The sequence below is a fragment of the Vipera ursinii genome, assembly GCF_947247035.1.
Source record: "Vipera ursinii genome assembly, chromosome: 13".
NCBI classification, from domain to species: Eukaryota; Metazoa; Chordata; class Lepidosauria; order Squamata; family Viperidae; genus Vipera; species Vipera ursinii.
The window spans coordinates 18,575,489-18,603,333 of NC_139526.1; the positions used below are offsets into that span (position 1 = coordinate 18,575,489).

The 27,845-nt window shown below is 46.0% G+C and overlaps 1 protein-coding gene across 4 annotated transcripts; it reads right to left on the reverse strand.

The window, feature by feature from the left end:
- Positions 1-34: 34 nt before the first annotated feature.
- Positions 35-27,246, reverse strand: PEMT (phosphatidylethanolamine N-methyltransferase). 4 transcript variants are annotated; one of them, XR_014493728.1, is made up of 8 exons: positions 27,093-27,246; positions 25,842-25,949; positions 19,820-19,935; positions 14,980-15,125; positions 9,921-10,032; positions 3,629-3,703; positions 507-1,590; positions 35-225 (listed from the first exon to the last, which is right to left on the reverse strand). XR_014493728.1 is itself a non-coding variant. In XM_083373168.1 (7 exons), the coding sequence occupies exons 1-7, from the start codon at positions 27,144-27,146 to the stop codon at positions 1,542-1,544; spliced, it is 660 nt and encodes a 219-aa protein (XP_083229294.1). In that variant the 5' UTR covers positions 27,147-27,246; the 3' UTR covers positions 35-1,541. The 4 variants fall into 4 exon arrangements, 3 of the variants coding, with proteins under 3 accessions (XP_083229294.1, XP_083229295.1, XP_083229296.1); XM_083373168.1 differs by having other exon boundaries at positions 35-1,590; XM_083373169.1 differs by lacking the exon at positions 3,629-3,703 and having other exon boundaries at positions 35-1,203.
- Positions 27,247-27,845: the final 599 nt, after the last annotated feature.

Genomic DNA, 27,845 nt, shown 5'->3' on the forward strand with positions numbered 1-27,845 from the left:
TGTAACTAGCCGAAAGAAGGAATGCATACCAATAAACTTTGAGATTTTTGTGCTTCTCTTTTAAAATTTATTTTGAAATGGTATTTTGTCTGCAGGCACTTCAGTTGCAACTATTATGGACACAGTGAAAAATAAAGACATAAATTCCGCACAATGTATCGCCCAAATGTATTTTGTCTCCTAGCAATTCTGAAGATAAGGGTTAAACTGCCTCTTCTGGAGCTCCTGTTGAGTCAGATAAATCAAGCTTAGGAAGGACAGGGCATAAAGGCTGTGTATGCGAGAGGGATAGGGAAGGAATTTATGTAATTCTCAGAAGCTGGTGTCTGGAGATTGTTTGGAAAAAATTGAAAACAATGGGAGGCGAAAGGAACTTACAATGTTCTCATGGGAGCTGGGGGAAGCAAAAAGTGATAGTAACAGAGAACAAAGAGGGAGAAGAAAGAGAAAGGAATTTATGGCACCCTAGATCGCAAAAAGAAACTTTATGAAAATGCCTAGTTCACCTGACGACTTTCCATTCTTTGATCTTCAAAGGATTTCCGAGCGGTCCCCAGTTTCTCAGATGAAGGTACAAGGTCTTTAGACCAACCCAAATGGGGCACCTTTCATGGGCGAAGGATCCAGGCCATCACGGAAGTGACCTACCTCTCTCAGAATCCACTCATGAGATGGTCCCTTCTTTGAAGAACAACTGGAGAAGTTTGGGGAAATGAAAATCAGGGTGAAAAATCTGTGACAAAACTCTTGCACTGTTCAAGCGATGGAAAAACACAGGTGGTCCTCAACTTCCAACAGCTCATTTAGTGGCCGTTCAAAGTTACGACGGCACTGGGGGAAAAAGTGACATGACTTTTTCACGCTTACGACCTCTGCAGCATCCCCACAGGGTCACGTGATCCAAATTCAGACGCTCGTATTCGGTTCCCAGGCTGTGTGTGTTGTGTGAATATAGGGATGCTGCATGCGCACAGGTAGTCCATCCTGCCTCTCCGCTGAAGCATCCTTTTCCCCACAAACACTGGCAAGCAACATTAGCACATGTGCACCCTTGTGGCTTCGTTCTCCTGTCAAGGAATGTGCACACTCTGTGCTTTTTTGCACTGTTTAAACCTCTCTCTTTCTACGTGTCCTGCACATGGTTCCAGTTATATAAACCTCTCAGGGTCCCCTTCCTGGGCCACCATTCTGATGCTCTGCAGCCTATAATCAAAACATTCAAAATTACGTAGCTAATGGAAACGACAGAAAGCCAGGGCGAAGCAAACATTGGCATTCAAAAGAACCCTGGCTGTGCCTGGCTTGGCCTAGGTGTTTGTGAAGACTTTCCTTTTGGAATTAAGCTTTCCCGTAACACGAAAACAGGGGGGGGGAAAGGGGGGGGGAGGCCTGTGTATGTGTGTTCATTGAGGAGTTAGAGGAATGCAACGGAAGTTCTCTTATCCTATCCAATTGTCCCATCTTGGAGTCACAAGCAGGCCAGCTCTCTGTGTCCGAGCAATGCCAAAGTGGGGGAGATCTTTGCAACTGATATTGCGGCCTTATTTACATTTCACTGCTTTGTTGCGGTAGATTTCTTCGGTGAAGGGCCTAGGGGAGGGAAACGGGAGATGGGGTGAGGGAACAGGCAGCAGGGTTTGGTGGGAAGGGAAACAAGAAAAGAGTGGTGAATATTCAGAGGTCCCACCGCCACGACCATCTCTCTCTCATCCCATCTAGATCAATGTTCTCAAACCTCGGCAACTTTTAAGCTGTGTGCACTTCAACTCCCGGAATTCCCAGCTGAAATCCAGATAGCTTAAAGATGCTGAAGTTGAGAAACACTGGCCTAGATCCCTCCCTTGGTCCATGGGCAAAGAGTTATTCCTAACTGTAAACGAACAACTGGTGAGGTAGGGAGATCTCCACCTCCTTCGGTCTCTTTCATGCCCTATGAGAAAACCTGGCAAGAAAAAACATAAGCAGATAAAAAGTTCCATTTGTCCGTGGAGGGAACTCATAAGTAGCAACTCATTGAACATCTGACCTCATTTTATCATGCTGAGAGTGGGGTGGTGGGTCTCCAGGTATAAAGTAGATCTCTTTCTCCATTCTCTACTGAGGTCCCTTTGAGGGAATGCTCGGGCCCTTCTTCCATAAAAAAAAATCACACAAAACCACCCTTTGTTCTTTAAATATCTATGGAGATTCCCAGTCATCCAGGTCATGGCTGTCCCAAAGGTGCTTTTTGGGAAGGCCACTGGACTTCCTTTTTCCTTGAAGACATTTCGCTTCTTGGGTGAGAAGCAAAAGGTCTTCAAGGAGAAACAAAGTCCAGTGGCCTTTAAAAAAAAAAGCCCCTTTGGGATTTGTCCTTTAAGCAACTGCTTTCTAGGAGAACCTGCTTCCTGTCCAAAACTATCTCTTTTGATGAACCAGGTGTTCCTGGGAAGTTAGAAGGACTATCAGCTGGAAACAGTATGCAATGGGTTGTTTTGGCATACTAGACTAGTGTTCCGCTATTGAGCAATGTCAGTGAATCTCTTTGGCCTTTGATCAGTGAGACAGACGTTACTGATCAATTGAGCTTGATCAAAGGACAGAACCCATAGTGGAACTAAACCCAAGTTCAGGGTTGAACAGGGTTGAACATCATCTACAGCATCCTAGAACATACACAGTAAATGGCACAACTGACACAGCCCTTGAAGATGCTTGTTCCACTCTTCAGGTTGATTGGCAATTAGCCGGCATGCAAGGAAATGCACAGAGTGTGGCCATCTCAAGGCCCTGCATGTGCCTCAGAAGAACCCAAGGTAAACCTCCCCTTCCTTTTGTGAATCACTTTTGAATGAATGACCTGGAAATATTCATAACTGCTAACATACAATTAACACAGCTGGAGAGGCTTATTCTACATATGTGTGGGTACTGGAAATTTCATCAACACGTCAATTAAACTTGCAAAACACAAGGTTTCTTGGAAAAGTTGGACCACACATTGTTATGTACATTATATATGTTCTCAGTGGTGGGTTATTCCCATCAGGAGTTTCAACTGACCGAATGAAACATCAGCCCCAAGTTGGTCCAACCCAAGTCCACCTGTTGGTCCAACTCTGAAAAATAATCTCAGGTGTAAGCATTGGAATGGCCTTGATTCTCCAAACGTCTAGGATTCCTCAGCCTCGTTGACCCAAAACAAGTTTATCATTTCAAAGGAGAAAATCAAAAAATGGGTCTGAACCTATACTGAGTTGGAGGGTCTGAAATGGCAAATTAAGAATGACTTTCTTCTCAGCTAGATTCCGAAAGCAGAAGACGACAATCTCTTTTCTAAGTAAGATGTTCCCCACTACAATTTGTATCAACCCCAACCTGCATGTCCAAGGCTGAATATTATGGAAAAATGCCAGTGAAAACATCTGGAGAGCAATCCTAGATTTGATGACCAGGGTAGACAATACCAAACTGCCGCTCTGAATCACAGCCCATATTAAGTCTGCTGGGAAAACACAGCAAGTAGGTTAACTGAAGGCAGGGAGGATGGCGGGGGGGGGGGAAACAACACAATCCCCTTTCTCAGCACAATTCCCTGAAATGAAATCATGCCTCATTATTTTTTTCATCCCGCATAAAGGCAACTCACCCTTCGTAGAGCAGAGCAATTGTGTAGCAGAGAGCCACCACCAGGGTCAGGACGAGACCCACTGGGCTGGCGTTCCTGATTTGAAAAGGCAGAAGAAGAGAAGAAAAGTTGGGAAGACAAGAGAAGGCTGAGTCAGCAAGAGAGAAACTCAGGTCCCTCTCCCCCCAATACCTGGGAACTTGCCCATCTGCAGGCAAACTAGGTTACTTGGTCAAATGTTGCTGGCTTTTTTGAACAATGTAAACAAAAAATTACCCTGACCTAACTGGGTAATAGCTCCAGCAAGTCTTGGAGGCTAGGTGGGCATCGGCTGCTTTGGCTGTATTGAATAATGTGATTTGGCTCACTGGAGAGAGCGTTACAAGGGAGCCCTGGGAGATTATGTCAGCTCCTTAAGAGCTAAAGAAGTTGGTTATACAAGATGGGGAGGGGGCAGAGAGTGGCTACAAATGAGCAGAAATCTTCCCAAATCCAGGGCAAAAATGTAGGCCAAGGTTGGAACAGGCATGAGAAACTGCCAAAAACTCAACAGGTTGAGATGAGTCTCTGAATGAAGATCACAGCCCAATGGAATGGGTCAAGAATTTTTTTTCTTCATAATAATTAGCCCTACTGGCAACATTCTGCCAAGACTGTTTTATAATCCAACTTCCGAAGCTTTATAGACCTCTGTCCCTCTATGGTGGAAAATGATGAAAAGATGATAATCAGTCTGTGGAACGATGGGTTGACTGATCCTTTAGCAAAGACCAGTGGAACGGAATATTTGTAGCTCAGGGTTGAACTGTGGGGTGCCTGGTGTTCTCTGAGCTTGCCTGCTTTCTTGCAGGCATTTCATGACCCAACTAGGTAGCATCATCAGTACTAAAAGGGGGTGGGATATGCAGAGCAGCGGAGGAGAAGGAGGAAGACCGTGGGGTCCTTGGTGCTCCCTGAACTTGGTTGCTTTCTTGTAGATGTGAAACATCTGCAAGAGAACAACCAAGCTTGGAGAGCACCAAGGACCCCACATTTAGGAGGTAATTGGATGGTCTTCCTGATGTTGCTTGACTGAACCTCTGGCAGTGCTGAGACAATCCAGACAGTGGTGAAGGACTTCTAGAGGGCCACCACATCCTCCAGATTCAACTTCAAACGTGTAAACTGCTCAGGTCTGGCTTTCAAATTGTATAATCCTTGTCACAGTGTGAGCTGGCAGGGGCCTGGCCTCCTTCCCTCCTCTTCAGATCTCCTTTCCAAGCTCACTTAGCAATTTGGAAGAAGAGCAGACACATCTCTTCAATTTGGCCTTCTAAATGCCCAGCAATGATTTTTTTTCCATCCGATGTTTAATAGGTAGCATTGATTTAATTATTTATGCTTTAAGGGACTGCATTGCTGTTCTGGAACTCTTCTACATGGCCTTGGTGTTTTTCAGAAAGTTGGCCCCAAAATATCTTAAGTTAGGTTACTGTTTTCTGTGCAAAGGCCAAATCTCAAGTGAAAACTTTTGAACCAATTCTAGGACAATGGCCAATGGATCAGAAGTAAATACATTCAATCCATCTAACCTCCAAAGAGACCATTGCTCAGAGGCAGGGCACTCAACAAATCCCTTCATCTTTAATTCCCCAAATTGCTACTTGTGTAGGATTTGTAGAACCTTGTGGGAAAGTGGTGCAGCTTTGTGAGGCGTTCTTATGGAGCTAACATCTTGAGGGGAAAGATGGAAGGAAAGCAAGGGGAAGAGAGATTAAAATAGCCTCAATTAAACTTCTGGAATATGGCTCTGTAATAGATTTGAGTCATTAGCCCTTAATCATGCTTCTCCCCATATGCGAGCTCATTTTCAGACCCCTTAATAAACATGGATTTTCTTCTTCATGGGCAAAGAATTAGTCGTCAACAGGAAGGCCGCGTAAAAGAGGACACTCATACTTTCCTATGAGGCTAAGAAGAAGAACGCAAAGCTTCTCCATTTTTCTTGCTCCAGTTTTTTCCTCCTCCTCCTCCTCCTCCTCCTCCTCCTCCTCCTCCTCCTCCTCCTCCTCCTCCTCCTCCTCCTTGTCCTGCTACAGCAAACTTTTGGACAACCAGCAAATAAGCAAAATGCAGAAGGGGGTCAAACATGACCAATGGGACGTCCAGCACCTGGAGTTTGGACCTGTCCTGAAGGCTGAGGGCCTCTACAATTTTTGGAGGTCCTTGGCTCGGCCTGCCCCATCCGTAGGTCCTTCAGATATATGATCCAGATTTCTGCCGGTTGTATAGTGAGCCTGTAGGGAGCTCTAATCCCACCCCAACCCATCTGGGGTTCCCGGTCTGGAGGAGCAACCTCCAGGTGTGAGTGTGCCACCAGGTCTTCTTGGGGGAGATGGAATTACAGAAGTCCAGTTAGTTTTTTATTGCTCCAAATCTAAAACTCACTCAATCCAACATTTGCATATAATGTTTCCATATCTTCATCTGTTCCAATCCACATGAAAATCTAAGCATTTTGGAACCCATTTTTCCTCAGTTTTCACTTCTTTTGGGATTTTTCTTGTATGACTTCTTTTGTCTGCAGGTTTGTTTGTTTTTTCTGCACTTTTTCATTGCAGAACTTTTAACTTGTCTTTTAAAGAATTACATTTGGATTTGCAGATTTATTTGGCCAATAAATTTATTTGGCTTCAGCTGGTGCAGAATGCAGCCGCACGAGTTGTGATGGGGGTTTCCCGATACTCCCGTGTAACACCTCTACTCCGCGAGCTGCATTGGCTTCCGGTTGCCCTCCGGGTGAGATTCAAGGTGCTGGTGATGACCTATAAAGCCCTATATGGCTTGGGTCCGGGATATTTGAGGGAACACCTGCTGCCAGCATCAAGCTTCCTTTGTCCAGTGCGCTCCCACAGGGAGGGTCTCCTCAGGGTCCCGCCGGTAAGAGATTGCCGGTGGATAACACCCAGGGGGAGGGCCTTCTCAGTGGGTGCGCCTGCCCTCTGGAACCAGCTGCCCGTGGAGTTGAGGACTGCCCCCGACCTCCGTTCATTCCGCCGGGACCTGAAGACCTGGCTCTTCGAGCTCTCCGGCCCAGGCTGAGAATTTTAATTTTAATTTTAATTTTGGTTTTTACTCTTTCAGGGACTGTTATAATCTTTTTAATTGTTTTTAATTTTTGTATTTCTTGTTTTAATTCCCTGTAAACCGCCCTGAGTCCTTCGGGAAAGGGCGGTATACAAATCCAATTAAATAAATAAATAAATATAAATTAGAATGCCAGCCAAATAAGTCTATGCATCTTACCCTCAGTTTCCAGGATCTAGAGTTAAAATGCTGTATATTTAGGAACGTTTGACCAGGAACAAACAAATTTTAAAATATTTGTTTGACTATATTTTCCAAAAACATGCAGGTGGATTCAGAAAACAGCTGCTGTTTTTTAAGTTTTTAAATTTTTCCTGGTCTCATACATTGTTTTGTGTAACAGCCCCTAAAATAACACACAACCAGTAGCATTAACCCTCCACCCCCCCCCCCCGAAGTGTTGTGTTTCTCAAATACATTTATTTTTTCACCGTGCTAGAGCTATTTCAAACTGGAAGACAGTCGATGCAAATAATCCCATTGTCAGTTCTAGTTCGGTCCTAAGTTTGCAACGTTTATGAGGGGGGAAATGTTTATTGCTGGGCCTTTAAATATTAGCTCGGGTGCCGTTTAGTTTAAGGCCAGGAAATTTGATCTGTTCCCTCGGTCCCTTTCATGAGGTCATAGCAAAAAATGTTCTCGTGAAGTGGAAGGAAATAGCCTTGGTGTTCGGATGTCATGGAGACAGCGATGAGGTAGCCACTCAGAGGAGTGTGTGGCTCGACAGCCCTCTTTTATAACACAATCACAGCACTTCACTCGCTCTGAATCAGCAGAGGGAAGGGCTAGGGATAGAAAGCCATCCGTTTAGCTGCTATCATATAAATGTGAGCTGCTTTAATTTCTTTTTTTCTTTTTTTTTGCAAACAATCCACACACCAGGCTTAAGTTCACTACGAAAACTCCACAAGTTCTCCCGACGTGACGGCCTATGTCTTTTTCATTGGAAAAAGAAGCAGCTCACAAGAAGCCCGGTGGAAAGGGCACAGCACTGGGGAAAGAATGCGCAAAAATGTCACAGGCTGTGGGAAAATGTTTGCAAAGACTGACTTTGGGATGACAGCTTAAAGGGGGCGGGTTTAATCCTGAGGAAGATTAAACAAGGGTGTCGGCTCATGCGTCCCTTGTGACAACCAGGGTGAGCTTTTCTGCAGGAAGAGGGGAAAAGCTGGTTCCAGAAATATATATTTTGCCCTTTCTAAGTCTGGATTCAAACCAAGATACGCTACTGCAGAGTTGATTGGATTTTGCCTGGTGGTGCTGGAATAACAGGGTTCATATCTCTTCTGAGGCCCCTTCAAGTCTGCCCTACTGTGTGTTTGTGTATATTTGTGTATGCGTGTGTGTGTGTGTGAAAGAAAGAGAGAGAGAGAAGAGTTGGCCATATTTTCATCTGCAAGAGGGTTGGGACAACTGAGGGGAAACCGAATGGCTTCACTCTAGCAGTTCCTCCACAAGACCATTCCATCTCCCCAAACTTCCCTGAAAAGCTCTCTCAAAAATTGGGGGTGGGGAGGGTGGTGCAGTGGCCTGTTCACTTTTCCACCACCACCCCATCCATGCCAAGCCTGATGGGCATCTCGAGGTAACAGGATTTGCAGACTCCTCTCCTAGCAGCCTAGCGTACTTGTGCATGTGCACAGTTGCCTTTTTTTTAATTGGAAGAACCATCTTGGAACAGGGACGATTGTCCTTCAAATGGCCACCTACGGACAGGTAGGAGAATGCCGTTGCCATAGAACACAAGGGTCAGACCAGGAAAAAGAAAAAGATGAGCCTGAAGAACTGGATGCCAGTTCCTTAGGAGACCTGCCGGCTTGCAGACTGTGGTGTGGTCCTCCTGGACCATTTCTGGCCCTCGTTCAACTTCAGTGGCTGTTAAGAGCGCCTTTTGCATCATCACATAAATGTCTCTCCTTGAGGAGCTGAGAGAGAGCTCTCCGCCTTCCTCTCTGATGCTTCTTTGGCTCAAGGATTGTTCTTCATCCCCACTTTATGGAGAGCCATTCGGCAGCGTTGCCAGCTCATAGCCCCCACTCACTTAGTGGCTAATTAAAACGGCAGAGATGTGTCTGAGCAAAAGTCAGTGCGTCATTCAGTCTGGGGCTTTGAAGCTCCACCACTATCCTGACTTACTCTCTCTGAGACCTCTGAGGAACACACGGCCTCACCGGAGCCTGGCTGGACAAGGGGTGCGGACCCACGCTCCACTGAAGTCGGGCGGATCTCTAGTGATCTCCTTCCCAATCTAAGACCTCATCCTATCAGTGCACAGATTCCAACGTTCATATGTAGCCGAGTTACTCCTTCAAAGGGTGGGTGGCTTTGTGCTCATGTCTGCAGCACCTATTTCCATCCAGGGGACAAAGCTTGGGTGTTAGGGAAGGAGAAAGGGATAACAACAGAGGGAAAGGATCAAGATCACATGAAGTATTAGGACCTCTTTATAAGGCCTTGGTAAGGCCACACTTGGAATGCTGCATCCGGTTTTGGTCACCACGATATTAAAATAGATGCTGAGACTCTAGAAAGAGTGCAAAGAAGAGCAACAAAGATGATTAGGGGGGTGGAGGCTAAAACATATAAATAAAGGTTGCTGGGTATGTCTATTTAATGAAAAGAAGGACTAGGGGTGACGTGATAGCAGCCTTCCAGTATCTCAGGGGCTGCCCCAAAGAAGAGGGAGTCAAGCTGTTCTCCAAAGCGCCCGAAGGCAGGACAAGAAGCAACGGATGGAAACTCATCAAGGAGAGAAGCAACCTGGAATTGAGGAGGAATTTTCTGATGGTGAGAACAATTAATCAGTGGAACGGCTTCCCTCCAGAAGTTGTAGATGCTGCAATACTGGAGGTTTTTAAGAAGAGACTGGACAGTAACTTGTCTGAAACAGTATAGGCCCTCCTGCTTGAGCAGGGGGCTGGACTAGAAGACCTCCAAGGTCCCTTTCAACTCTGTTATTCTGTTAAGGCAAACACCTACGTTGTGGTTTGGGGTGTTTTATGGGGAAAGCCATCATCTCCTCAAAGCAAGAAAACCAAGTATTTTACGTCAACACAGGGAGAAGCCAATGACCATTTCTTTAGGGCTCTGGGGCTGCAAATCAATGAAAGGAAAAACGACTCTTTTGCACCAGGCTGCAAAACCCTCGCCTGGTAAAGAAGCCAGAGAAGAAGAAGGCAGGACTTACATGAGGGACCATCCGAAATAGTTGAAGGTGCTACCCCAGTACATAGGATTATCGATGACGTTGAACGGGAAGGAGGTCACCTTCGCCTCCATCAGGATGCCAAAATAGTCACCTGGAAAGGAAAGACGACAAGCGGTTGAGTCAACCAAGGAATCGCTTTGCTGGATCAGATCGGAGGCCTTTTCCTGCAGCAGTTGGGTTGGCATTGACGATTCCCACAAGCCCAAAGATCTGGAGAAGGTTGACCACGGAAGCCTACCAATGCAGGGGAACTGCAGAGGTCCTTTCCCATCCCTGCTGTTTGGGCCATTTGTAGGTTGTTCACAACCAAGACTTCTGTCTACAGATGAGGAATGGTAAAGGAAACTGCTTAGAAGTAACTTTGCATGTCTCCCTTTTTTGTTTGGGGTTTTTTTTGGGGGGGGGGACTCTTAACACAAACCTACAAATCCCAAAGGTGCTTTTTCACGAGGCCACTGGACTTGCTTTGTTTTTCTCTGAAAACATTTCGCTTCTCATCCAAGAAGCTTCTTCAGCCGAAGAAGCTTCAGAGTGAAAGGTCTTCAAAGAAAAACAAGGAAGCCCATTTGCCTCGTGAAAAAGCAGCTTTGGGACAACCTGGAGGACTGAGAACCTCCATACACAAACCTACACACCACACAAAGCTCAGAGTGACTCAACCGGCTGCAGAAATTGTCAGGCAACGGTGAACAATCACACCGGTGGATATTTTTTTTTTGTGCCATCTCATTATCCCACGAAGCTGCCTCTGGCAATCATCTGGAGGGCAGGAGGGGAGAAAGAAAGGAAAAAAAAATTACCAGGTGGGGTATTTTCATTCGTGAGAGCTCCAAAATGGCTTTTCGACATGGTAGGAAGCTGTGGAAATTGCCCATCTGACCCAGGGACCGATTAATAATAAATTTTTGCACTCTGCTCACTGGTGCTTGAAACATGTCGTTACTATCAATTAAGGGCCTGCTTTTGTAAAGAAGTGTCAACCGTAGTTCAAGGAGGGGCCAGGAGTGAAATAAATTGGTTTGTATTTCACATGACTCATGCTGAGAGTCATAAATTTTAAAAAAACATTTTTTTTTAAAAAAAAAGCAATTTAGAAGCCGCAAAGCTCCCTTTGTCCTGAAAAGTAATTCAGTTGCATTCCTGTATGTTTATTTTGCTCAAAATGTTTTTCAGGGCCCCAGCTTTCTGGAAAAGATGGATTGACAGGACTCTCGGACTCTCCCCTCGCCCTTCCCTGCCGGCCCCAAAAGGGGGTCAGGACTTCCTTCATCTCCCAAATTTTATTTATTTATTTATTTTAATTCCATTTATATCCCGCCCTTCTCCGAAGACTCAGGGCGGCTTACAAGCTTAGCAATAGCCTTCATTCTATGCATATGCCTGCTTATTAGGGCTTTCACACACCCCCAAGCGGCATTATTACAAAGTCAGCTTAATTGCCCCCAACAATCTGGGTCCTCATTTGACCTACCTCGGAAGGATGGAAGGCTGAGTCAACCTTGAGCCTGGTGGGACTCGAACCTGCACTGATTGCAGGCAGCTGGTGTTACTTAAGGAGGCATTAGCCCACTGCTCCACCAAGGCGGGAGGAAACAAAACTTGGACCTAATGCTTGCTAGTGCAGGAAGTCCTCTACTTACCACAGTTCATTTAGCGACCGTTCAATTGTTACAACAGCACTGAAGAAAGGGACTTGGGACCGTTTTTCACACTTAATGACCGTTGCTGGTCACATGTTCAAAATTCAGACGCCTGGTAACTGGCTCTGTGATACATCGCAGCTGAGGGACATGGACTCTCTCTCTTCTGTCTCCTCTGCTGTGTTGGATGACAGAGGATCTGTGAACTCACGATCCCATCGTGAACCATTATAGTTTGGCTGGCTTCTAAAAGGGTTGGATCAATTCATGAAGTCCTGGAGATCAACGGTCGTTGGCTCTGAGGGCCACAGTGGTGGCCTCTGAAGGCCCTCTGCTGAGAGACTGGTGGGCTTCCTTGAGCAGCTGGTTGGTCAACTGTTGGAGAAAGGTCTACTGGACCGGTGGTTCTCAGTGGTGCTGGCTACCAGCTTGGCTGGCTTCAAAAGAAGAGTTGGACCGATTCATGGAGGTCCCAGGGATCAACCGGGCTTAGCCTTGATGAGAGAAGGATCGCTCCCAAAGACTATCTGCCGAGAGTTCGGTGGGCTTCTTAGGCAGCTAGTTGACCCCTGTGAGAATGGGCTGCTAGACAAGATGGGCCAGACATCCAATCCAGCAGGGCACTGCTTACATTCTTCTATTTTCAGCATGACATCCAACTGAGGAGAAGTCTTCAGGTCTTCTTCCTCCAAATTTACAATCCTTCTGGACAGAAGAATTGAGACAGTGGACTGAGGCAGAAGGCAAATCTCCTTCCCAACTGGACTCCTCTTCACACACAAAGCCATGGGTCATGCTGTAAAATGGGGGGCAGAATTTGTTTTTGTTTTTTCCCCTGAATGGAATCGATTGAAGTCTCCAGCCGTTTCAAACTAGTCCTAAAGAATGTTGGAAGATCATCTGGTCTGAATGGTGGAAAAACCGAAACAGCGAGGGTCATCTTTTTTTTTTTTTAAAGTAGTAGGAACTTTCTAGTTTCTGAAGAGATGCAATCCACTGAGCCAAAGGCAATTTGCTCTCCAGGGAGTCAACATCATTCCTGTTTATCATGGGAAAATGGTTCTCTTCTCCTTACAATATTATGACTTTCTACACAAACATGCTTTGGGAATGGCTCCTTCACCCCGAACGAACTGCAATTCTTGCATCTCTCCTTTCCTCCTCCCAACTCCAGTAAAACCTAGCAATAGATGGCTCTTCTGAAGTTATATTGAGGCATACAAAAAAGCCAAGAAAATAAAGCGAGTATGGATTTGTGTTTGTGTGTATGTGCCGGGGGGTTGTTCTTTTGTAGCTCTGTTGTCTCTGCCCACCCACCCCCACTCCCTCAATTCCAAATTGCACACAGCTGTGTTGGTCCATCTGGAGGAAGAGACAGATGGAAAATTACTTTCCCCTTTTATGGGAGGGCAAATTAAAAAGCCGCAGAGGAAGCTGGTGAATTTGTCGAAATTCATCGCCAATCAACAAGATAAAACGGGGAAGAGGTAGAGATATCTGGGTGGGATAAAAAAAGGGGGAGATCCTTGCAATTAGAAGCAAACGGGCAAGTGAGAGGGCATGGCAGAGAGAGAAGAATCAAGAGAGAAATCATTTCTGCTGAGGAAAATAATTTTATTTCCCACCACTAGGATGTCAGTATGGGGCCATTTCACCCCCTAGGAGTTTGGGTCAACAGTAAATCCATACCAAATAACAGGTTGATTCCTTCTTGGTGGTGAGATCCTGATCCAGAATGCACCAAAAATGGTCCAGGGTTGGGAAAGGGAAGCAGTGGTTGACAATTCTGAGGCACACAGTCAGATGGCCTCAAGTGTTCCCAAGTAAGCTTTGCCACACTGGAACTTCCTGTCACGGAATGTCATGGCGGACATCACTTGGATGCCTTAGCAGAAGACAAGCCAGATGCAGAGCAGTTAGCCCTTAACGGACACTCCTGGAGACAAGGTCCAGGTCCAAGAGCTTCTGGTGTGGTCCAGGTTAAGGCATCCTAGAACAGAGGTCCCCAACCTTGGCAACTTTAAGACTTGTGGAATTCAACTCCCAGAATTCCTCAGCCAGCAAGTTGTCTGGGAATTCTGGGAGTTGAAGTTCAGGCATGCCGGCTGAGGAATTCTGGAAACTGAAGCCCGCGCAACTTAAAGTTGCCAAGGTTGAGAAACCCTGAAATCGCCCATAGTCTGAGGCAGCCATTACGATCCCTCAAGAGGAAATGTGGGGCACTGTACAAAGCAGTCTCCTCCTCTGTTCAGTCCCCTCCAGGGGATGAACCTTCTCTTCCTTCTCTATCTCATACCGGAAGTTAGTTAAGTCACTGTGACATAAATCTTACTGGACTGAATTCATAAGCGATGAAGAACAACACAACTTGAAGAGAACTGCATCCACACAAGAGACATGTTCCTTTCTCACCACGTTAAAGAATACAACCCCATGGGAAATCAAGAAATTAACTGTCCCCCCAAAAAGTGAGGTGCTGAACACTACGATTCGAGGGATGGCTATAGCCCCCCTGTCCACTATGGCCCGGATTTTGGATTAAAATGTCGGTCAAGCAGTCCTCTGGCTGCTTACATGCTCATAAGCACAGACACAAAGGAAGTAAATGGGCCAGCCAAGTATGAGTCCTCGACTATGGAAAAACTGCCCCCTACTGTGCAGGAAATGGGAAAGCCACCGAGCCGTTGTTCAGCAAATGTGAATCACTCTGTGCCAATCTAAACCCGTAGCCTACATTGGAGGGGCCAGGAAAATAACCATCTGATTATTTAAACACACTGTCCCGAATTGCAGATTTAAACAGAGCCAACTCTTTGTCTAGCAATTGCAAAGCAAAATGGGGAGGGGGATACTTTTGTGGCCAGAATGTGGTGTACTCCCCACTTGCAGAACACCAGACAGACCTGGGTGGATCCTGAAAAGCTAAGCAATAGCACTTACATACTTATATACTGCTTCACAGTGCTTTACAGCCCGCTCTGAGCAGTTTACAGAGTCAGCATTTTGCCCCCCACCCTCACCCCCAACAATCTGGGTCCTCATTTCACCGACCTCAGAAGGATGGAAGGCTGAGTCAACCTTCAACCGGTCAGGATCGAACTGCTGGCCGTGAGCAGAATTAGGCTGCAATACGGCCTTCTAACCACCGTGCCATATATTGCAGCAGAAACAGGAATAAGAAAGAGGGAGAAATTGTGGTGTATCCAATCTATGGGCGCACAGCCATCCGGGACAAAGGAGCTGCCATTTTGATATCTTGGACCTGCCCTATAGAGGCCCCCATTGTTAACCAGCTTTAACTTGGGGCAACTTGGAGAATGTTGTCTGTCTGTTTGTAACCATCTAGGAGAACCTTGTTGGAGAAAGTTGGCATCAAGCTATGATCAAGTTGACCTTACCTAAAAATGTCCCGATAAACCCCAGGGCGAGGAAGCTGGAGATCACCAAGAGGACACCCACTGCCACGAGAGTGACACTGGCATAGTACACCCAAAGACAATCCAGCAGTGGCAGCTTGGGCTGACTCTTCATCGCTTCTCCAAAGCTGCAAGAGATGAAAAAGAAAGATTGGTGAAGCTTTCCTAAGGTGGTGCAGGCCGAAGGAAAGGAGACTCTGCTAATTACAAACACTTTGTGTGCCTAAAATTTTCATTGAAAGACTTTTTAACAAGATAAAAACAATAGAAATATTAGAAAGGAAACAAAGAAAGTTAGAAGAGTCAATAAGTAAGAAAGGAAATAGAACTAGAAGAAAGAAAGAAAGAAAGAAAGAAAGAAAGAAAGAAAGAAAGAAAGAAAGAAGGAAGGAAGGAAGGAAGGAAGGAAGGAAGGAAGGAAGGAAGGAAGGAAGGAAGGAAGGAAGGAAGGAAGGAAGTCTTCCAATCTTTTTGATAGTGGTTATAAAAGCACTCAAATGTTACCCTTTCTCTCTACGATGTAAACTTACATCGTAATTTCCATCTTTCCATAAGCAGTCCCATAAATTGTTCATTTTTCTCTTTTTTTTCAGCAAAAAGTCCAGAAGAAGCTTTTTTTTTTAAGAAGGAGCATCTTTGCTCTGGCAAACAGAAAACTCAATTTCCTGCCCTGTTTTAGTTTGCTGAGGTGCAAATGGCTTGTTTTCTTTCTGTCTCTCCCTCTCCAAGTGCAACAGACTGGCACTAACACCAAACTCAGGTGTTCGTGCTGCACTTATCCCATCCCTGGACTGGAAGGAAAACAAATATTGGATGAAAGGACACGTGAGGTGGGGTTTTTTTGTGGCTGGGGGATGAGAAGCAAACAGCCCCAAACCCATCCCTTGGTGGAGCAGTGGGCTGATGCCTCCTTAAGTAACACCAGCTGCCTGCAATTAGTGCAGGTTCGCGTCCCACCAGGCTCAAGGTTGACTCAGCCTTCCATCCTTCCGAGGTAGGTAAAATGAGGACCCAGATTGTTGGGGGCAATAAGCTGACTTTGTAAAAATGCCGCTTGGGGTGTGTGTGAAAGCCCTAATAAGCAGGCATATACATAGAATGAAGGCTACTGCTAAGCTTGTAAGCCGCCCTGAGTCTTCGGAGAAGGGCAGGATATAAATGGAATTAAAATAATAAAAAAAAAATCCCAAGAAACAGGCAGAAACCGCCTCTGGCGGTTTCCCTCTCTGAAAAACTTCCAGTCCGGGAAGAAACGGTGCAGAATTGAATTTGATCTCACTATAAACGGGTCTTGCATTTAATACACAGCAGTCAGCAGAATTCTTTCATAATGACTTTCCTATTTCTGATTTTGGGTTTTGCTGATTAGACAGGTCTGCTGTTACGGAAATGGCTAGTATATATTATTATATAAAAGTAAAAAGTTTTCATGTTACTGCCTTATTTTACTGCAGCAAAAGGAGTCGGAAATCAATGTTCATTTTTTGCTTTTTCTCCTCTACCCTACATTTTTCTCTCTTCCCCTTTTCCTCCCTTATTTTCCCATAATTTTCATTTTTCTTGGTTCCCTATTTCTTTCACTAAAGGTATGTATCAGAGCTACGGACTGCCACTTAATTTTTCTCGGACTCCAACCTATTTCGCTTGGCGTATGAAACAAATGTATGACAGAAGAGAAAGGAGGAACATGATACTACGAAATCACTTGGGCTTCTACTGGGAAAGCTACAATGCGGCATTTGGAGAGAAGGCATCGTTTCTAGTGCCCCAATTCTGCCAACACACCGGCTTCGCGAGGTGCCCGCTGCTTTTCTTTTCCTTCCCACGCTTTCGAATCGGCCCCTGGGCTGATTAATCAACTGTGACAGAGTGGATTAAATGACCACTTGAAAACCTGCTGCACTGCTGAAAACAGCCATGGAGCTTTGGCCCCCCTGGCCAAGTCTGGCTAGGCGCACACCGTCTTCCTTCCACTCTGGGTCCCGTGCTTGCTCGTGGTTGGCGTCTTCTGCAAACAAGGATGCGGTTTCCATTAGCGACCCTAGTTGATCTACCTCTGTTTTCATGCCTGCCAAAAGTGTTTGTTCATGCTAATGGACCATCTTGTCCTGGAGCCAAGATTGATGGTTTCCTAAACAGAGTTTTGTTTGCCTAACACGTGAACTGGGAGGTCCGCCCTGTTACCTGGTCGCCCTCACTATTAATAAATAAATCTTTCAAGCATTCATATTTCTGGCCAATGATGATTTCTTAAGTTAATGTCATAGGCTTGGCATCTGGAGTCAATCAGGTTCAGGGCATCTGTTAGAATCCTACTCGGAGAGATAGATCAATCAACCTTGGTTCGCACTTAATATAAACCTGGTTTACAGACGGCTGTCTCCCTCTGCTGACTTCATGCACCGTTAAATCAGAGGGATGGAAGGAGGGCTGCTTGGAAGCAACACTTGTGCCTAGCATTAGTACAAAGGCATGCAATTTTAAGTGTACCCATTTTGGTAAGAGGATGAAGAGAACCCCAACCAGACAACCACGCTTAAAATCCTGTAAGTTACATTCCTCTTTTACCACTCAAGTCAACCAAACTCCTGCCGAGTAGAGATCTAAGAATTCCTATTATCTGTGGCCAGACTACTGTACTGTACTGTGGGGCTGCCCTTGAACACTGTTCGGAATCTACTTTTGGGAGAAAGAACCACTGTTCTTAGACACAACTCACAGTCAGTTAAATACTGTGTGGTCTGAGTGACCCTTTGGAGCTAATAATTGAGTTTGGGAGTTTGGCTGAGCTCTGCCTTAAGGCGAGGGACATCGTTCCTGAAGAGCTTTACTGGAAAATTCACCATCTTCACTTCCAGGAACTCCCACTAAAGAGCTGCTGGGCTAAATAGATGGATTCTTTGCGCCATGCACTTGGATATCTGCTTTTTGAAGTTCAAAGAAAGCATACTTGTCTTCAACTTATGAGCACAATGCAGCCTGCCCATTAGGGTCATAAAGTGAGTCACCCATGTGAGCGGCATGATTTTACAATGTTTTTTGTAGCTATCATTGATGCAGACACGGTAGTCATCAGCAGACTGATTGTAGGGGGAGGGCAGAAAGGTTGCAATTTGTTTTCAACTTTTATAGAAGTTTTTTAAAAATGTCTTCTCGTACATCATTTATTCTGGCTCGTGAATGTTGCCCAAGGAAGATTGTAAAACCTTCAAACACACAAAAACAGTTTAATTCTGAGATTCCCATTGCCGTCACCAAGCTCAAGTCTTAAAAGCAGGATTTTGTGCCCTCTTCCTTGCTCCCATGGAGTATTCATGGTCCCAGAGGGTTGAGGGGGGATTGAGAATCAGCTGGCCCACACTCTGGATTTAATTCTGTATCCCCCTCAGCCTTGAATCCAGGGCAGAGTGATCAAACCTTTGGAGCTGTTGTGGATATGGAGAAAGCTTTCGGAAAGTCAACCCGCCTGCTTAGGTTACCTTCCTTGCAACGAGAACATCTAAGGACACATTATCATAATGTACAGTACATCATTCAAACTGGATTACCGAGCAGATCTGAGTAGAGAGAGAGAGCATTATCTTGCCTTATCCGAGATAAGAGAGTTGAAATGACCTGAGAGTTAAATGCACAGATAATCCGTGGTGCTTCTGTAAACATGAAGATTCGCTAACCCTGAAAACGAAACTGGGCAGCCACCGTGTTTTTATTTCCTTCTTAAAAATGGAGGAAAGATGCTGGACTGAGACACCTCCTTGCAGTACCTAGCGATCAGGTAAACCCACAAGGGATAGGAAGAATAGGGAGTGATTTACCTCAGCCTGGTGCCATTCTGTCGAGTTTGATTACAATCCCATGGTGATTTGGAGAGCATCAAGCTGAGGATGCTGCCTCAAATGAGACCAGAGCCTTGAGTCCCCAAACAAGTCTTAATCCAGCTGACATTTGGAGACCTCCTTCAACAGATGAAGGTGGACTAGAATGGTGATTTTTAGCTGGAGATGGTTTCTGATTGATTCTTCAAGAGGAGGGCCTCCAGCATCATCCATCTCCTCACCTTTGTGGCCATCAAAAGCTGTAAAGCCAAGTGAGGACCAATCTACTCATGCCCATAGGTAGAAAGGCACTAACCCAATGGGCTTCAGTTCCGACAGATACGGCATGACCCTATGTTGGTGTTGGCCTAGGAGAGACCAGGTTAAAATCCACCCTCAGTGATGGAAGCTCACTGGGGGACTTGGGGCAGGTCACATTCAACCCAACCTACATCACAAGCCTGTAGATGGGACAAACTGGAGGATGGATGTTTTGTAGGCACTTTGAGCTTCAGAATACAAATCTACTCAAAACCGAAGGTAGAAGACAGGAGAATTTTCTTAGAGCTGTCCAAGGTCCTGCTGACAAATGCCTTGACTTTTATATCGATTTTTGAAATTTTTACTTGAGCTATTTGGTGTTTCTTCCTTAGATGAACTTCTCTTCCTACAGTTGGACTCCATCAGACGCTACAGTTTCCCCCTTCAGACCGAAATCCCAGATCATGCGTAAACTTCTTACAGTCATCTCGACAAGGAGCTCCCCACAGCTCAGGAAAGGCAATTCTTTTCCTCCAGCAAAGAGGCCAAGCAACTGGCTTCAAGAAACATTAAACCATCTCAATTTCTCTGTCGCTTTCCAAACAGACATCTGCACATGAGCATGGAACTCTCCTTCAATCTTTACAAGTTTTGGGGAGGAAGCCACACAACCGTTTGAAGGAGATGCTTTGACACCCCCAACTTTGGCCAAAGGCCCATCAAACACCCCGAAAGGTGAGACTCACCAGTGACTCCGCAGAAAGTTGAGCAAGATGATGACAACTCCCAGGATGTAACAGGCTGTGTAAGGAGAACGGAAGATGCGTGTGAGTGACCGGGTTGTGTACTCCCATCTTGCAACCTGAACAGACAAAATTTTTAAAAAGGTCAAAGAACCAGCTGGCCAAATGACCACATAACGAAGCCCTTTTGCAGCATCCAAGGTCTCTGCAAGGAAAGAGATGCTGGGAAAGATCCCAAATTACTAATGTCATCGTCTGACAGGAAATAACAGCCTCATCGGTGGATTAGTAATTCTGTTAATCAATAGCATCTCTCTTCGGCCTGGAGTTTAATTTTGATTGATAGACCTCCCTTCAACTGACTCTAAACACTGATTCAGAATTTCCACAGCCTTTCCCAAAAATGCTGGACAAGAGACGAACAACCGCGTATTGTTAGATGACAAACATCGGCGGATCAGTTCGTCTCCTTAATTTCATAAAGATTTTGGAGAAAAAAGAGGCAGGAAATCAAATTCAGTGGGATGCAGGCAGACCTTGACTTACTACCGTTCTTTTAGGGACCGTTTGAAGTCACAACAGTACTGAAAAAAGAGACTTAGGACCGTTTTTCACACTTATGACCGTTGCAGCATCCCCGTGATCAGAATTCGGATGCTTGGCAACTAGCTCACATTTATGACGCTTGCAGTGTCCCCCGGGGGGGGTCACGGGACCCCCTTTTGCGACCTTCTGACAAGCAAAGTCAATAGGGAAGCCAGACTCACCTAACAACTGTGTGACTAACTTAACAGCTGCAGGGATTCACTTACTGACGGTGATAAGAAAGGTTGGAAAATGGGGCAAAACACACTTAACTCCCTGGCTTAGCAACAGAAACGTTGGACTCATCTGTGTTCGTAAGTCAAGGGCTGTACTGGCCAGAGGAGAGGGTCAAGTCTTGTCCCTTTGACCTGTCCTGGGCACTTCTCATTTATAACAGTGCGAAGGCTGCGATGCATTTTTGCTCAGTCAAACCACGATGCTCCCCACTGTCATTCTTGGCCAATCTGCCTACCGGTATCATTCTGAACAGGCTGGAGATGGCACCCACCAGCCTGGCCATTCATCCATATGGAGTGTTTGTTCCCAGGCAGAGATATACAGTTTCTGCTCATCCAGCTGGATGGATTTTTTTTTTCAAAGGCATTGCATTTTAATGGGGACCAACCTCCGTTTGAAACCCGGCTTCGCTTCTATTTTATGCTGTTCCATTTTTATCTCCAGCTTACCGCAAATATACAGCAGGGAGGAGGGTATTTCTTTCTGATAAGAGTCCTCAGGTGCCCCCAGGTACCACTCCTATCGGGGACAATGTGATCCCTGCAACCGTGATGCTTCTGTAGATGCTTGCATGTGATTTCCTGATGGCCGAGTCCAGAGAAAGAAAGAAAGAAAGAAAGAAAGAAAGAAAGAAAGAAAGAAAGAAAGAAAGAAAGAAAGAAAGAAAGAAAGAAAAACAGAGACAGAAAAAATGAAATGAATGAAAGAGAAAGGAAGGAAGGAAGGAAGGAAGGAAGGAAGGAAGGAAGGACAGAGAAGGGAAAGAAGAGAAGGGGGGGGAAGGGAGGTGGAGAGATGACTTTAATCCTAGCAGAAATTGCAAGCAAGGGTAGAGAAGGACGGCAGAAGCAGCGCAAAGCAGGAGAACAGAACAAAAGAGAGGGGAGGGAGAACACCCTGCTAATTACTTTGTGCAAGCCAGCAATTAAGAGAAGCCTATTTGCATGCAAAATCTAATGAGCGTCTTTAGGAGCTGCCCTACGTGTGGCTGGATGGCGCTGGAACATTCAAGGTGTCTCCACAGTGAGGGAACGCTGGGCGATTGTCCATGAAACAACCCCCCCATTAGCCCCACATTAATTAGACAGCTTAAACAAGATTCAGACTTGCTGCTAACTGCTAGCCAAGTTCATGCCATGACTTGCTGCATGGCGTGAACTTTCTCTGGGGAGAAAGTGCAGCTGCGGGAGTTTTCCCCAGAATTTTGCTAGAATTATCCCCCAAAAGATGCTGCAGGATTGGCAAAGGGGCAATTGGGGTCTTGTGAAGATGATGATGCTTGCCAAAAGAGCAGCTCAGCTCCCAAAGGGAGCACAGAGGCAGGATTCTGCTTCCAAACAGTATCAAGGTTTTAACTTTAAAAAAAAAGAAAGAGAAAGAAAGAAAGGAAGGAAGGAAGGAAGGAAGGAAGGAAGGAAGGAAGGAAGGAAGGAAGGAAGGAAGGGTCAAGTCCTCGCTCTTCTTGGTACGGATTTACACTTGAGGGCTCTTAAACTTTGCGCCACTCCTGGAAACTCACCGAAACAGCCTAGCCCTGGGCGCAGTGGGAGGGGCTAACACCGAGAGGGTTCCCTGCCCTTAAGGCAGCAGGTATGGAATACTTTTTTTAAAAAAAACAGAGCTGAAATTGTGTACTTTAAGAGAAAAACCAGGCTTGATTTTCATCCATTTTGGACACAACACGCTTTAGTGCGTTCTAAAGAACACAGCCTTCTGAACAAAACTCTCAGTTGGAGGGCAGAGGCGGTGCCTTATTTTATCATGGCTTGTAGAATCGACCACAAATGGCTGAATTTCCTACATTGTTAGATTGTCTGCCTCAGGACACAGAGAAGGGCTCCTGCCCCTTCAGATGAGATTTTTCAGTTCTTGAGCAGAAAAGGACTGCAAGGCCTTCCTTCAATGCTTAAATGAGCTTTTATTTTCCTAGTAGTTTTGAAATCTGATAAACAGAAATTAAAAATAGTTCTCATTTGGCGCCTGCCTCCTTTAGTGGCGGTTCAAAGGGACAACAGGGATGAAAAAGTCGTCTTGCATTGGTGCTCTTTGTAAAGCTAAAGAAAGTTGAAGGAAGATGATAAGCACTGTCAAAGTTCCATTTAGGCTTTGCTTAACGACCAAGTCCCCATTGTGGTCGCTAAACAGGGACCGTCCGTAATGTCTGCTGTGCAGAGCAGGTTAGATCCCCAAGGCTCTTCTTGGATTAAAAAAAGAAAATAAACGAAGGCTGGATAGCGAGATGGGATTTCTGCCAAGTTAGGTCAACGCTATTAAAGAGATGAAATCCTTATCGAGAGATTTGATCGGGCGAGGCTTTAAAACAGGAGACATAATCTTCGGAGCCAGGTGGAAGGGCAAAAGGCGGCAAGAAGCTCCTCAGCCTCATGAAACCCAGGACGATGTATTGACTGCAGGATTTAAACTCTCCTTTCCTCTATAACAAGGAAGCAATTTCACCTAATTGGTTTCCTCTGGCAGAGGAAGGTGTTATGAATTTAGAAGCTGATAAGGTAAGCACCTCGGCTGCCAAACAGAGCTGGGTTGCAGCTGGGCCAACCGCTCGCCTGCTTTCCTTCCGCAAGGCAGGGGAGGCCCAAGGTGACCCCTGATCTCACCAGAGTCACTTCCATCCTCTCTGCCCCCACAAGCCCACTCCCCAATGCTGGTTCACAAACCTGTGGAGATTCTCCATCATCCAGGTCATGGTGCGTCCCCAAGACGCTCTTCCAAAAGGCAACTAGATTTTTTGGGGTGTTTTTTTCCCCTTGAAGATGTTTCGCTTCTCGTCCAAGAAGCTTCTTCCGTTCTGCGCCCTGATTACCTGATTCAAGCAGAATGGAAGAAGCTTCTTGGATGAGAAGCAAAACGTTTTCAAACAATAACCAAGAACGTTCAGCTGCCTTTTTGGAAAAAAAGCATCTTTGGATGTCCTCTGGATGGTTAAACCAGGAACTAAGGTCCTACCTCTTTGAGTTCTCTTCTTGGAAGAGGTTCTCAAGCAAAAAGGATTTTTTTAAGGGATATGGGCTGGGATGGATGAATGGATTCTAGGTGCCACGCAGAGGAATTACCTTGCTCCTTTAGTGCCCCCTGCTGAGGATTTGTAGAAAGGAGAGACCAACAACGGTGGTGACTGGACAGGAAGGGAAGGGAAGAAGACAATTTTTGATGGATCGAACCGAAAGCCCACTGAACCCAGCAACGTTTCTCCAAGGAGGTCCACCAATTGCCTGCCTACAAGGAATTCACCAGAAATGCCCAAAGCTAACCTCTCTCACACATGTTCTCATGGAATGGAATGGAATGGAATGGAATAGAATAGAATAGAATAGAATAGAATAGAATAGAATAGAATAGAATAGAATAGAATAGAATAGAATAGAATAGAATAGAATAGAATAGAATAGAATAGAATAGAATAGAATAGAATAGAATAGAATAGAATAATAGAATAGGAATAGGAATAGAATAAGAACAGAGTGGGGCAGTCCCTTTTTTGCTTGTTATTGAGGTTTTACAATCTTTAAGGCTGAGGGCTCATTTTCAACTGTCCTCATTTTTCTCCAAAATGCTCTGGAAACAATCAGATATCCACAGTGGGAAACTGGGTCAGAGGCAAGAGAGGAAGATTTAAAACAAACAAACAAGCGGGGGCTGCACAATTGCACAGAGCAGAAGCAGAAATCCCTCCCTGGGTAAAACTTGCAAATATTTCCTCCGTGTTGAAATCAAACAATGAATTTCTGCATGTGTACGTACCTACATATACATGCACACACACACACACACATGTACAATTAACTCCTTGCAAATAGGACTCCAAACCTGGGAGGGGGTGTTTCCGTTGAGCCCCCCAAATGACGCATTGTTCTTGGTGCAGCCACACATAAGGTTCTCTGACCCAGTTCCCGGCGCCTTTGTGCAACACAGTCCTAGGGAGTCATTAGATACCTAATTTTAGCCATTCCTACCGATTTTTGTCCCGCTTTGCCGGGTGTGTGAACTTCTGTCGGTCCACTCACCCCCTTTGTCACTTTGCAACTGGCAAGACGGCCCAGCATGGACCATCAATGCTTTCTGGCCTCGAAAGAAAAATATCCATGACCACCGTTCCCCTCGCTCTGTTTCGATCCTCGATTCTCCACGGTCGATGGTCATTAAAAGCAACACTTAGAGAACACTACCACGGATGACAAAAACTCAACAAACCAGGCTCAGTATGGTGGACAGTGCCTCAAGCAGAAGAAGGTATTGTCTGAACAGGGGACTGTCCTAAATGGTCTCTCGGCACACAGGGACAGAAAGAGGGAACAATAGTTATCCAAGAGAAAGGAGAAGAAAAAAGGCCAATGCCCTAAAGTCAGATTAAAGCCAGGAGGAAGAAAGACACAGGTTCGAATTACAGTTACACACTTTTTTTTAAGGCTGGAGAATGTACCCACAATGGAGGAAATAAACCTAACAAAATGGGGGCTGCATCCTTTTCTCTCCTGTCTTTTAGGTACAAACAGGGTCAAAATCTAGTTCATCTCTTTGCCTGGTTCCACCAGATTTAACTGACAGTCTGGTTTAATGAAAAGAAGGACTAGGAGTGATATGAAAGCAGCCATCCAATATTTGAGGGGCTCCCACAGAGAGGAGGGGGGGGTCAACCTGTTCCCCAAAGTGCCTGAAGGAAGGACAAGAAACAATGGACGGAGACAAATCAAGGAGAGAAGCAACCTAGAACAAAGGGTTGAAGTGACCACAGGGATGCTGCAATGGTCATAAGGGTGAAAAACGGTCATAAGTCACTTTCTTCAGGGCCGTTGTAACTTTGAATGATCACTAAATGAATGGTAGTAAGTCAAGGGCTACCTGTGTACTAAATACGAAGGAGTGAGGACAATGCAGGTTCAGACTATCTGAAATGTTGGCCAAACAACTGCTAGTTTTTTGACTTCAGAGAATGTCTGACTCCTGAGGGAGCTTTCCATGGTCCTGAAAGTTGCCTTAACCACTTGGGCAGCATCAGTTCGGAAGCACCTCTCAACCTGCAGCCCTCCAGATGGGCAGGAATTGTTCCTTTTTTGACCCATCTGAGGGGATGCAGGTGGACTCCAAAACATGTAAGAAGCCACAAGACCCATATTTCTATTGGGAGGCCAATCTAAAGTCTGGCTTGGGTTTTGCAGGTTGAAAACTACAGGACTTTGGTACTTACCAGATTCCAGAACAATGGGTTGAAAGCGATGCAGAGGACAGCCACGATAAAGTTGGGATCAGTCACATCCACGTAGTCAGAAAGTAGACTCATAGCCGAGAGGTCGACCTGTGAGAGACACTGAGTGAGAGTTGGCTCTCAGCCAGGAGAAGAAGCCCCTCAACTGGGCTGGGGGTCCAAAGGAGATTCCAAACCAACATTTGCATTCGCAGTACTTGGAAATCCTAAATCCCAATCTGCATTCAGACATGCATGTAGCCTTGCTCTGTGCAGTTCTCTCTTTCCCCAGTGTCGTTAAACATCTTAAACTTCAAGCCAGGAACAGCCAATGAAAATGAAATGGCGAAAAACCAGGGCTTAAAACCCACTTTTAACCTGGGTTAGTAACTCCAGAGGCTGATTCTGTACTGCACGTCTTCCTGCAAGACTTGTTTTGGATTGCCCAGTTCATGCTAATAATTAAGTGCATTGCTTGCTTGCTTTTTACTCTGCCAGTTCCAAACTGATCCAGACTATTGAACAAATAACCAGAATCCAAAAAAAAACCCACCAAAAACCCCAACCCCACATGGTCATTTGATCGTGGTCAGAGATTCTGTAATGTCACTGAACATTTGTCCTATTTCTCAATGCTTCTCTATTTACTTTTCTCCATTAATGACCCTCTCCTTTGTGTCATGCCCCAGGGTTTCTGAACCTCGGCCACTTTGAAGCGGCCTGAGGCTGGAAGGCCTCGGGGTTTTCTTGCAGGGGGGGAGTAGTTTTTTTTTCCTTGGGTCCCAAAATTTTTGGGAATTTTGAACGTCAGCGAACGAGGGAGGGCCGACCTTCCTCGCCCAGCCACGGGGGGGGGGGGGTGGTGGTGGTGAGAGTAACCGGAGTGGGGGGGGGGCTCCGAGGCCCAGGAAGAGCTTTTACATTGTTGCAAGGAAAAAAATAACTTGGTTTCCAGAAAATCGGATAAACAAAGGCCGGGCAGTGCAAATGGAGTCATTGCCTCCGTCCCGTTCTTTTCTTTGCAGCCCTCCCACCCCACCCCCCAGGAACACCCCCACCCCCCCACCCCGGCCTCGCTTCCACTCCCACAGACCCCTTGCTCATCCTGGGAGTAGCGCAAACGCAAGGCTGGCCTTCTTTAAGGCTCGGCTTGGGCTCTGCCCAGCCCCCGGACTTGCGAGGCAGGGACCCCCCCCCCCCGCCCGGTCTTTCATCTTCAGAGCTCCCTTGCGAAGAAGGGGAGCCTGCCTCTACCTTGCTATAATCCACATTATTGAGTCCTCCGCAGCAGTCCAGGGAGAAGGGCATGCAACCCCCTTTAGGATCCGGCTTGGCAAGGCCTGGTTCCTCTGCCCCCCCCTCCCTCCCTCCCTCCCTCCACCCCGTGGAAGCAATGCCCCTCGGCGAAAAGCTGCTCTGACTTCCGGACTACTCAGCTGCCAAAAAAAAAATGTCCCGCAAAGAAGGCTGGGAAATTGAGTCCGTATTTCCCCCCCCCCCCGCCCCATTGAAGCGTTGCGCTCGGTGCGGAGTCGAGCTGGAACTACAACCCCTGGAAGGTTGCGCCAGGCAGGCTGTCCGAACCCGGGGGCTGGGGGAGAGCACCCCCTTCTCGAAGCACCCCTCTCCATTTGAAGGTTTGCAGTCGTTTTTGCTTCCATTCCAGCTTCCTGCACGCGCTAAAGAGGCTTCACACGTTGCTCCGGCGCCAAAGAGTGAAGCTCTGCGCCCCAGGCCGGTTTGCCTGTACTGTATAAAATGAAGTAGTTGCTGGAAAAGCCTTGCAATCAGATTTTCTCTGGTTATTTTTCACGCTTAGCTCTTCAGCCACGCTCAATTAGTGCTGTTTGCCAAGGTCACCTGCCTGACACGTGTATCTGGTAACTTGCAGGTACCGTTTCCTGTATCCACTCGGTTACAGCCGAAAACAGCATCTGACCTGCAAGAGGACCGCTATCACCATCCGGACAAGTCCAGCTTACCGAAAGGCCGAATGGCTGCATTCAT